General features: G+C 40.5%; 1 protein-coding gene across 1 annotated transcript; it reads right to left on the bottom strand.

Moving 5' to 3' along the window:
* Positions 1144–1521, bottom strand: LOC107648342 (gibberellin-regulated protein 14-like). Its single transcript, XM_016352241.1, has one exon. It carries the CDS (start codon positions 1519–1521, stop codon positions 1144–1146), a length of 378 nt encoding a protein of 125 aa, XP_016207727.1.

Below are 12299 nucleotides of genomic sequence, written 5' to 3'. Positions count from 1 at the left end.
GTGAGATGAAACTAACCAATCTATATTCCGGCATTGACTCCGTTAGTAAAACTCCCTACGTGGCACTTCACGGCGTGACATGGCTTGGGGGCTTCACACGTGGATTGCTGACTTGTCTGACCATTATAATGTACCCTCAACCCCAAAATTTCCCAAATTCAAACCTTCTTTCATCCAAAGCACGAACCCTAGATTCACAAGAATCTTCAAAATTATACCAATGTCGAGGCGAAGACTCTTTACTCCACCTTCGAATGGCAGCAGTAGTGTATCTGGAAGCTCAATTTCAAAACAGGTGCATGATAGGAAGTTTAATGGCAGATGTTTCTGTGGGTTGGGGGTGACGCTGTTACAGTCGGGGATGGCGATGAATCCTGGGAGGTGGTTCATCCGTTGTCCTAATTGAAAGGTAACTCGTTGTACTCCCTGTTTTGTGGGAGTTGAATGTGCATTTAATTTTAGTTTTTTTTTGCCATTGATAGAACTCGGACTGCAACTTCTTTGCATGGGTAGACGAAATCGAAGGGCAGTGGGAGGGTTTGAGGAGAGCACTGTCGGAAAGAAAGATGCAGGAAGATGTTGATGAGGCTGAGGCTGAAGTGAAGATGCTCATCAGATTAGGGAGCTTTGAAGCTGAATTTAGCAAACTTAGGTTTTGGCTTCTGATGATATCAATGGGGGTGGTTTGTAATGTTGTGTGCACTGTGTATCTGATTCTCAGGAGGGTTTGAGCCTAATTAGTTGTTATGTAAGTTCAGGACAAAAATAACCATGCTCGATTCTGAATCGGTCATTTGTGCACACATGGTATCCAATGAATGTCAGATGTAACTTGCACAAATTATCTGGTACTAATTGCAATTCTTATTTACTTTCTGGTCCAAAATAACATGAAAGACAGACATAATATTCTGATAAGTATGTACTAACTGGCTTACAGAAATGTTCAAGATATATGTATGAGTTATCAACTGCGACTATGCACCCATACCGAAAATCAAAACATAAGAAAAATAAGGCATAGTATGTGACATGTCCAACAATTGTACGATAAACTGCCATCAGGATTACAAAAAAACATAACTTAAAAACTCTTGCTTCATGGATTTGGAGTGGAGTTGCTGCTTCCGCTTGACCCTTCTTTCAGTTGTTGACCCCCTTTTTGGCTGGTGGACGGAAGGCTGGCTGCGGCCACCTCCTTGAGCTTGATACTCTAACTGTGGGATTTGGCATGAAGTCCATGAACCTTGAAGTAGTGCCCTGGGAGGCAGCTTGCATAGTTTGAGGTGTCACAGTGGGTGGCACATCAGAAGCTGGGGTTGATGGACTAGTAGTAGTTGGTGTTGTTGGACTGACAATAGGCAGAGGAGGACGTGGTTGCTGACTAGTTGGTAGTGGTCTCCTCAGATTCTTCTTCTTCTTTGATGGCCTTTTTGCGGTGGGTGGCTTAAGTGAAGGAGACATGACTGGATTAGGAATGGGTTGACGAACTGGGGTGGTCTCCCATTCAGATAGACACATATGAGTGACATAATGAAATAAAACTTGTAAGATAGGATTGCAAAATAAATCAGTAGACTTACAGGCGGTGGCTGAGTTGCTGCTGCTTCAGCTGCTTCAACAGCTTCAAAAGTTTCCTCTCAGAACATCTCCTCTAGTCTTGCCGCCTCCTCTTCATCATCTGCAGCAGGTGGGTGTTGACTTGTACTTTGTCCCCCAGCACTCCCAGCCATTGCCTCCTTCTTCTTGGAACAGCTATGACTGTTATGTCCAGTCTGCAGTAATATATGGCATGAAAATAAACGTGGACAATGAATTCATAAGTAATGTAAGCTTATGAAGTATAATTTACCTTTAGGCAATACTTGCAGGTGATGGGGCTATACTTTCTGGGGGCCCTATGTAGATTTGGGGTAGGAATGATCCTTGGCACACCTCCACATTGAACTCTTGGGAGGTTGTGGTCTTGGCACAGCTCCACATTGCCATCTTCAATTCTGTATCTCTGACCCTTCTATTAGTTCTTTCGCCTTCACCATTTTCCGGTATATCTTCCTCTCATTCACAATCACATCAAACTCCTTCTTGAAAAATCCTGTGCCTGCCTTTGAGTCATGTCTGGATGGACACGGATCTTGTCCTCAAGCTCCTCTACAACCCATTTTCCATCTGCAGATTTGTTCTTATTAACTCTGCTGCAGGTATGTTCGTTGACAAACGTCTTCACCTGGAAGCTTAATGGAAACGACCGTTTTGCATAATATATCTGCCATGGGCAATCCTCGTCATAACATACGGCCTTGCACCTAGTTGAATCCACTCTTGGAAAGAATATGCTTCGCCCTATGTTGATGTCGAACTTCCTAACTGCCTTCTTGAAATGGTCCAGATTTTCAAACTCCATGCCAAGCTCCAACCTTACTTCCTTTACTAAAGCATCTGGACTAGCTTGAGGAAATGCTGCCTGCTGACTGTCTTCATCATCACTTGCAACAGAATTCAACTCTTTAGACTCGTAACAATGCATCCCTGCACTTGCCTCAGACATATCTTCACCCTCAACAGGTATAAAGATTGAAGGATGCTTGTTTGGATCCTGGTTAGGTATGAAGGTTTGCCCTGATGGAGGAGGCCTGACTGTTGATCGTCTCTTCTGCTTCTTTGGACTACCACCACCCACATCTGGGTTTATATCTGGTTCGGGCTGTGAACTGCTAGGTTGACTTCCTTCACAGGGTGTTTCATTCTCATTTTTAATGCTCTGCTCCTGAGACTCTTGTTTGTTGCAAGGTTGTGGGATGTATTATGTGAAAACCTCATCAGATTTCACAGGCCCTATATCAACTGTGAGAGCCACTGACTCTGTAGAAACTGGATTTTGGTGTCCAGTTTCTTCACTTCCAACTGGCACATGTGGTGGTTGAGGGTGTGGAGGAGTCTTCTCCAACGGTTCATATGTCACCACATCCATGTCAAGTCTAAGCAACCTCAACCCACCATCCAACTCCTTCCCAGGTTCAAGCCAGTAAAGCTCGCTTACATCAGTGTACCCTTACATCATGAAGAACCTATTTAGGGTATCGACATTCACTCGTTCAATCTCTGTTTTCTCACCCCAACGTATGCCAGTTTGCCATCATCACCCTTTTCAAATTTTCCTCTGTGACTAATGATTAACGTAATGTGGATAGTTGCCATCTGTAAACAGACATATACAGAAAATAAAACCAATTCACAACCAAATCATAGCAAGTATAAACACACCCTAATGAAAACCCCGTTTCCACAACCATGCACCGAAAATCCAGAAAACCATCACATACAGATCAAAGGTTACTACTTACCTATGGATGACACCATGCAACTCCACCCGCTAAAACGATCCACACCAACAAGCACCCTCTCTTCAATACGGAGATTATCGTCGGCACGGGAGGTTTTCTTTGAGTGTAGAAGATGAATAGTTTCTTCCTAGGGCTCTACCCTCTGTTTTCTGAAATGCGCAAACATGGAAAACCTTTATAATTGTTCATTTCTAATTTCCCTTTTTTTTTAAAAAAATTCAAAATCCAATTATGTTTTTAGATAATTGTAATTATAATATCCACATGTGAAGACCCCAAGCCATGTCACGCCGTGAAGTGCCACGTAGGGAGTGTTACTAACGGAGTCAACGCCGGAATATGGATTGGTTAGTTTCATCCCACAGATCTCAGGATTGATGGTTACATTTGGTAGTTTTCTTCTCTCGTGGGTAGATTTGTCAGCGTTCTCAACTTTCATGGGTACAAATGGTAGTTTACTCAACTAAATATAATGTGCAAGCGAAACTATATCTGTTTCTTCTCATCATTATAATTGTATAATAATGTTCTTGCAAGCAAATTATTGAACAAATTAATCCCTAATTTAAAAACCCTAATACATAAAATTTAATTACATGCAATAGAGGAGGTGGAGGTGGCGGCAACGCTGTGGAAGGAGAGGAGCTGAGTAGCAGCGGTGAGAAGGAGCCGTAAATGGCGACAACGAGCTTAGCGGCGTGAATGAGCATTTGGCAGAGTAGTGTAGCAAACCAATGGCAATGAGGCTGTGGCGTTTTGAGATTTGAAATGTGAAAAAAGATCTGAGATTAGTTTTTATTCAAATAACCTCGCCGGCTTTGCGAGCAGCGTCAACAGCAGATGCGAGAAAATGAGATCTAAGATCCGAAAGAAGACTATGGGGAAACAACTTTGAGATCTGAGATCTAAGGTGTGTGTGGCTTGGAACCTTTGATTCCATTGAAGAGGAAGCGGCGGCGGAGGGTGAAAGCGACGGTAGCTATTCGGAGACGAGACGAGGGAGATCAGAGATAGAAGGGAGAGCGAGCCATCATCGTATATCTGTTTCAACGAGCTAGGGTTATTGTAATTTTTTCATTTTATATTGTGTGATAATGGCGGTTTAAAACTGCCCTAATCACCAAAACCACCACCAAATACAAGGCCAATTATGGTGTAAGAACCGCAACTAATCAACTGGTTAGTTAAGTAATTAATATTGCCCAAATTAGATTCTGAAAAGTTAGAGTGAGAAATTGAAGATTAAAAGGTGATTTTTGGACTCAGTGGGTTTTTCTGAGTCAGAAAATGTGCTTTCTGCAAAAAATCGTAAAAAACTGCGAACCAACAGTTGAACCGGTTCAAGTCTGCCCGGTACCGCATGAGAAAAAGTGAAAACCGGAAAAACCTTAGAAAAACATTAAAAATGGAAAACCAGACGTTAATTTTAGAGGTTTGGCCCGAAGTTGGGCCAAACGGGCTAAAAACGCTAATGGGTTGGACCGGGCCCAAGTTGGGCCCAAGCCCAACATATAAAAGGGTTCATTAAGTGAACCACCTCACCACAAAACACTCATAACACACATACATCAGAAATAAGAAAAGAGGAAGTGGAGAAGAGAAAACACTATTCATCTCAATCTTCCAAAGCTCATATCTTGAGCTAGAGAGCTCCGATTGCCGCACCGTTTGCGGTTACGCGTTCCTCGTGAAGAGCTCTACAAAACCCATACAAGAAACGGGGGAGGTAACCATGAAATCCCTTCTATTCTTCTCTCCAAAATTTTGGTTCCTAGGGCTTTGGGGTTAAATGAGTTTTTGTGATTTTGGATATTTAGGTTTTTCCTAAACCCTTGCTTAGCCTTGGGTTTTGACATCCAAATCTGTGGGAAGAGTTAAAAGCCATTAAACCCTTGTGAATTTATGTATAATTGGAATCCTAGGTTGATTTGAGGTGAATTGTATGCATATAGTTTGATTATTGTGGCTTTGGGAGCTTTTGGAACCTAATTGTGCTTATTGGAGTGGAATTGAAAGCTTGGATTGTGTTGGAAACCATAGCTTGTACTCGTTTGGATTTTTGGTGCATAAAGGGAATCGGCCAAGGTATAGTTTCAGTTTTCTCTATGTAGTATGTACTATTCATGGACACCTAGGCTAGTGACCCATAGGATAAGTTTGAATTATAATGGTTGATGTGTTGTTTGAAATGTTAATGTATGATGATTTATGATGGTGTGATGATTATTGAGGTGAAGGTATGATGATTGCTAGTGTTAAGATATATGTGAAATTAATGTTATTGATATGTTTATGTAGTTTGAAGAGTTGAATGGAGATTTATTGTGATATTGCATGATTGGTATTGATGGTTGGAGAATGGTGAAATGTGATGAAAATATGTGGTAAGTGGTGAATTTTGACCCAAGAGGGTAGTTGTGCTGTAAATGGGAGGTTGATGTTGTTTTGATTGGAGGTGGTTTGAGAATTGTAAAAATTTGGTAAATTGTGACTTTTGGTAAAATGGGATTTTTGGTAAACTTTGTTCGATCATAACTTTTTTCTCAGTTTTTGAAATTGATTGAAATTTATTTAGAATTAAAGATCTTTGAAAACCCTTTAAATCGATATAAAGTTTGTGAAATTTAGAAATTTGTAGAGGAAGTTATGATCATTCAAAGTTGGTGTTAAAAATCTGAAATTCTGCAAAGTTGCAGAATTTCATGATTACTGATATGTGCGGGCGCACACCCTTGTGCAGACGTACACCCTGCAAAAATTTTGACCTGTGTGGACGCATACACTTGTGCGCACGCACAGGTAGGGAAGTGCGTTCTGTTTGCAGCGCTAGCACAGCTTGTGCGCGCACATATCTAAGGAAAAATTTCAACCTGTGCGGACGCACAAGTCTATGCGGACGCACACGTTGGGAAGGCCAGTCTGTTGGGGCACTGGCACAGGTTGTGCGAGTGAATAGATTTTGTAAGTTTTGCCACCTGTGCGTACGCACACCCCTGTGCATACGGACACATTTTAAAATTTTCTGGGCGTGCGCACGCACACACCCCTGTGCGGCCGCACACGTCCTGTTTCTCAAATTTTTCTTGTTTTTCAACTATTCTACCTTCCAACAAGTTTGTAAGCTTCTATAACACCATTTTAAGACTTTTGGGCCTAGATTTGAGTATTAGAACATGAGATATAACTTAAGGGTTCTAGTACATGATTTTATGATAAATTAGAAAACGGAGGCCTAGGTTTCTGCCGTGCTGAGAACGGTTTGATGTTAGGTGAAGGATGATGGATATATGAGATGAGAAATGATGAACTTTGATAAGTGGAAACTGAGTTATGAATGGACAGTGGTTGAGAAGAGTCACGGACTCTGAATGAGATGATGGATCCATGTATATTGAAAATATTTTCTGAAAACCACTGAAATAATGTTTTTACTGAGATTATGAGACGCTATGCGCCCGAAAGGGAAGGTGGTTAATCCCGCCTGTTGTGGTAGCGGCGGCGGCGTAAGGACGGTGGTTAATCCCGCTTACGTTGAGATGTGAGGTCTGAGGCAAGAGTATCCCGCTCGCATCCCTTCGGATATATAGGCGTGCAGGCGTCGGTACCTGGACAGTGGTCCGGGCACTATATCTCGGGGGTTCCTATATGAGAAATCTGAAGGGCGACGTCTCCATGGAGATGTGTTGGGTTGGCAGTTGAACCGACAATGTGATATCACAGCCAGTAGGGTAGGCATTCATCATATGCATTTCCTATCTGTTTGTTTGCTTTGCCGACTTGTAATTGTATCCCTAATTGAATAACATGTCTATTTGCTTACTTGATCTACTTGCCTTGTATGCTTTTACTTGTGAATTACTTGCATTGTTATTAACTGTGCTTTCTACTGGGATTGAGGAGGTTCAGAAGGCGGTGGCGAAGGGATCGCATGGAGGATAGGTTGGTGAAGGCTATGGGACAGCGGTGTTTGGTTAGAATAGAAATCCCTTAAGATAGATTACCTGGTTTAATTATGATAAGGTTTATATTATGCTTATTTGTTTTAGAATGCTTAAGTTTGAATCTTGTGAGGGATATGGAGCTTAGGATTTCCTTTGGTGTCCCAGGGTCTTATATCCTACATCACTGGGCATTGTTACCATACTGAGAACCTCCGGTTTTCATACCATATCTTTGTTGTGTTTTTCAGATGCAGGTCGCAACCCACCTCGGTGAGTTGCTTTGGATGGTGACAGAAGCGGAGGATCCTGGATTCTTTTGGAGTCTTTTGGGTTTATCTTGTTTATACAACTCTCTCTTTTATATTTTGTTTGGCCTAGAGGCTTGTATTATGAGAGAAAAACTTGTATAAGCTATTTTTAAATTGTCAGGTTTCTGTATGGTTTGTATATGGCTAGCCGCCTTCCATGGCAAGCTGTATGTTGGTGGATTCTTGTTGTCAATGGCTACCATCCGTCCTCTCAATGAAAATGGTCCAAATGCGCTGTCACCGCACGGCTAATCATCTGTCGGTTCTCACTTATGTTGGAATAGGATCCATTGATCCTTTTGCATCTGTCACTACGCCCAGCACTCGTGAGTTTGAAGCTCGTCACAGTTATGCCATCCCAGATCCTACTCGGAATACCACAGACAAGGTTTAGACTTTTCGGATCTCAGGAATGGCCGCCAATAATCCTAGCCTATACCACAAAGACTCTGATCATGAACCAAGAGGCTAAGAGATACACACTCAATCTAAGGTAGAACGGAAGTGGTTGTCAGGCACACGTTCATAGGTTGAGAATGATGATGAGTGTCACGGATCATCACATTCATCACGGTTAAGTACAAGCGAGTATCTTAGAAGAAAGACAAGCATGATTGAATAGAAAACAGAAGTAATTGCATTAATTCATCGAAACACAGCAGAACTCCTCACCCCCAATCATGGGGTTTAGAGACTCATGCTGTCAGAAATACAATATGAAATGTGCAAAAATGTCATGAGGTTCATAATAAATCTCTAAAAGTTATTTAAATACTAAACTAGTAACCTAGGTTTACAGAAATGAGTGAACTACGATAGATAGTGCAGAAATCCACTTCCGGGGCCCACTTGGTATGTGCTGGGGCTGAGACTTGAGCTTTACACATGCCTAGGCTGTTTCTGGAGTTAAACGCCAGGTTGTAGCCTGTTTTGGGCGTTACTCCAACTTGTAACCTGTTTCTGGCGTTTAACGCCAGAATGCAACATGGAACTGGCGTTGAACGCCAGTTTACGTCATTTATCTTCGAGAAAAGTATAGACTATTAAATATTGCTGGAAAGCTCTAGATGTCTACTTTCCAACGCAATTGAGAGCGTGCCATTTGGGTTTTTGTAGCTCCAGAAAATCCATCTCGAGTGCAGGGAGGTCAGAATCTAACAGCATCTGTAGTCCTTTTTCAGCCTCTGAATCAGATTTTGCTCAGGTCCCTCAATTTCAGCCAGAAAATACCTGAAATTATAGAAAAACACACAAACTCATAGTAAAGTCTAGAAATGTGAATTTTGAATAAAAACTAATAAGAATATAGTAAAACTTAACTAAATCATACTAAAAACTACCTAAAAGCAATGCCAAAAAGCATATAAATTATCCGCTCATCACAACACCAAACTTAAATTGTTGCTTGTCCCCAACCAACTGAAAATCAAATAGGATAAAAAGAAGAGAATATACCATAAACTCCAAATATCAATGAAACTTAGCTCCAATTAAATGAGCGGGACTAGTAGCTTTTTGCCTCTGAACAGTTTTGGCATCTCACTTTATCCCTTGAAGTTCAGAATAATTGGCATCTATAGGAACTCAAAATTCAGATAGTGTTATTGATTTTCCTAGTTCAGTATGTTGATTCTTGAACACAGCTACTTTATGAGTCTTGGCCGTGGCCCTAAGCACTTTGTTTTCCAGTATTACCACCGGATACATAAATGCCACAGACACATAATTTGGTGAACCTTTTTAGATTGTGACTCAGCTTTGCTAAAGTCCCCAATTAGAGGTGTCCAGGGTTCTTAAGCACACTCTATTTTTGCTTTGGACCTCGACTTTAACCGCTCAGTCTCAAGCTTTTAACTTGACACCTTCACGCCACAAGCACATGGTTAGGGACAGCTTGGTTTAGCCGCTTAGGCCAGAACTTTATTCCTTTGGGCCCTCCTATCCACTGATGCTCAAAGCCTTGGATCCTTTTTATTACCCTTGCCTTTTGGTTTTAAGGGCTATTGGCTTTTTCTGCTTGCTTTTGCTTTTTCTTTCTATTTTTTTTGCAAGCCTTGTTTATTCACTGCTTTTTCTTGCTTCAAGAATCAATTTTATGATTTTTCAGATTATCAAATAACATTTTTCCTTTTTCATTATTCTTCAAGAGCCAACAATTTTAACATTCATAAGAAACAAATTCAAAAGACATATGCACTGTTCAAGCATTCATTCAGAGAACAAAAAGTATTGTCACCATATCAAAATAATTAAACTAATTTCAAGGATGAATTTGAAATCATGTACTTCTTGTTCTTTTGTAATTAAAACATTTTTCATTTAAGAAAGGTGATGGATTCATAGGACATTCATAACTTTAAGGCATAGACTCTAATCTTTATTTATTATTTGATAGAAATAATATAAAATAGGCATAAAAAGCAGACAATTAGTAATAAAAGAAAGGACATTAAGGATATAAAGACAAATGACTCTAATTCTAATACTCATGTACTTTTAAAATGGATAAAAGGTTATCACAAAGTTAGGACTCAACAACCTTTATTTTGGGAGGTAGATGCCTCTTTAGTCTGTGGGGTGCTTGGTCCTTCAAGAGATAGCTTCTGGCGCTTTAGTTCCTTCAGTTCATGCCCTTGCTCTTCTTGTTCCCTAAGCAGTTTGCAGAGTATGCTATTTTGATTTTGCTGTTCTTCCTTCAGTTGATCCATAGCTTCTTGTAACTTGGTGATAGATGCTTCTAGGCGCCCCCAGTATTCAAATTGAGGAATTTCCAGGAGGAACTCCTATGCTCTCCTCTTGATGAGGTCGTCCTGCACTTGTCCTTCCATTGACTTTTTGGTGATTGGTTGCTCAACTGAGATATACTCATCTACTCCCATTTTTACCCCAACATCTTTACATAGCAGAGAGATTAAGCTTGGATAAGCCAATTTGGCATCTTTGGAGTTCTTGTTTACAATTGTGTAAAGCTCACAAGAAATCAGCTGATGAACTTCCACTTTTTTTTCCAAAATAATGCAATAAATCATCACTACTCTTTTGATGGTGACTTCAGAGCAGTTGCTAGTGGGCAGTATAGAATGCCCAATGAAGTCCAGCCAGCCTCTGGCGACTGGTTTGAGATCTCCTCTCTTGAGTTGGTTTGGGATACCCTTTGTGTTGGTTGTCCATTTGGCTCCAGGGAGGCATATGTCCTCTAGAATTTTGTCCAAGCTCTTGTTTGGTCTCATCATTCTCCTATTAAAGGAGTCCGGGTCATCTTGCAGTTGAGGCAGCTTGAAGATCTCCCTTATTTTGTCAGGGTGGGTGTGAATAATCTTCCCTCTGACCAGAGTTCGATATTCATAGAATGCGGTTCCAGCTATTCTCTGCCTGTCTGTCTGCCACATATTAGAGTAGAATTCCTGAACCATGTTTCTTCCCACCTTTGTCTCAGGATTAGCTAGGATTTCCCAGCTCCTGTTTCGAATTTTCTCTTGGATCTCCGGATATTTGTCTTCTTTCAGATCGAATTTAACTTCCGGGATCACTGACCTTAGACCCATTATTTTGTAGTAATGGTCTGAATGTTCTTTAGTTAAGAACTTCCCTTGATTCCAAAGTGGTTTTGGAATATTCTCTTTCTTGCCTCTTAAGGTGGTTTGTTTTCCCTTAGGAGCCATGATCTTGGTGGGTATTGGCTTAGTGATCACGGATAAACACACAAAACTTAGAGGTTTGCTTGTTGATGACAAGTCATCTTAGCCTATTTTAACTAGTCTTTTTCTTTAGTTTTTCAATTGTCTTGGATCTTGGGTTGGAGAATTGAAAAAATTCTGTTTCAATCTCATCCTTGGATCTCTCTGTTTATTTACTGCAATTGAATTTCCGTTTCTGTTACTTACTTTTCATCTCTTTTCTTTGCAATTTACAATTTCCTTGCAATTGTTCTTGTTGGATCTAGGAAGGCATTGAGATCTAGACTTGGTTTTCTAGTCTCTGGGTCCTGAGATCTGAATTCCCAATTTACATTTTGTCTCTTGCTTTTAATGTTCATTTACTTTACTGCTTCAAGATCCGATTCAACCCAAACCTTCTTTTACTCTTTTGTTTGATGCAAGTTACTTTTCTTTGTTTAATTTCTGCAAATCCAACTCCCAATCCCCTTTACATTCCGAGCCATTTACATTTCTTGCACTTTAAGATTCCGCAATTTACATTTCTTGAACTCTAATTTTCTGCCATTTAATTTCTTGTTCTTTAAGATTCAGCAATTTAATTTCCTGCTCTCTTTAATTTCATGCAATTTACATTCTGCAAATCACAAATCACCCAACCAAAATTTGATTCGCTTGACTAAATCAACCACTAAACTAAAATTGCTCAATCCTTCAATCCCTGTGGGATCGACCTCACTCCCGTGAGTTTTTATTACTTGATGCGACCCGGTGCACTTGCTGGTTAGATTTGTGTGTTTTGGGAGAAATTCATTTTTCCACCAAAATATCTCATCAAGTTTTTGGCGCCGTTGCCGGGGATTGAATAGATTGACAATGATTAAGTGAGGTGGTGATCTAGATCAAGCACTTTTTCTTTGATTTTTGACTAACCCACTAACTGTTTGAAGATTTGTCTCAACTGACTACACTCAATTTTCAAAAGTATCACTGTGTGTTCCGTTGTTGATTTTTATGTCGCAGGAAAAAAGAGCAGCCAGAGGGAAGGAT

This window comes from Arachis ipaensis, chromosome B01, assembly GCF_000816755.2.
Source record: "Arachis ipaensis cultivar K30076 chromosome B01, Araip1.1, whole genome shotgun sequence".
Classification (NCBI taxonomy): Eukaryota; Viridiplantae; Streptophyta; class Magnoliopsida; order Fabales; family Fabaceae; genus Arachis; species Arachis ipaensis.
This window is presented reverse-complemented; position numbering and strand designations above follow the sequence as displayed.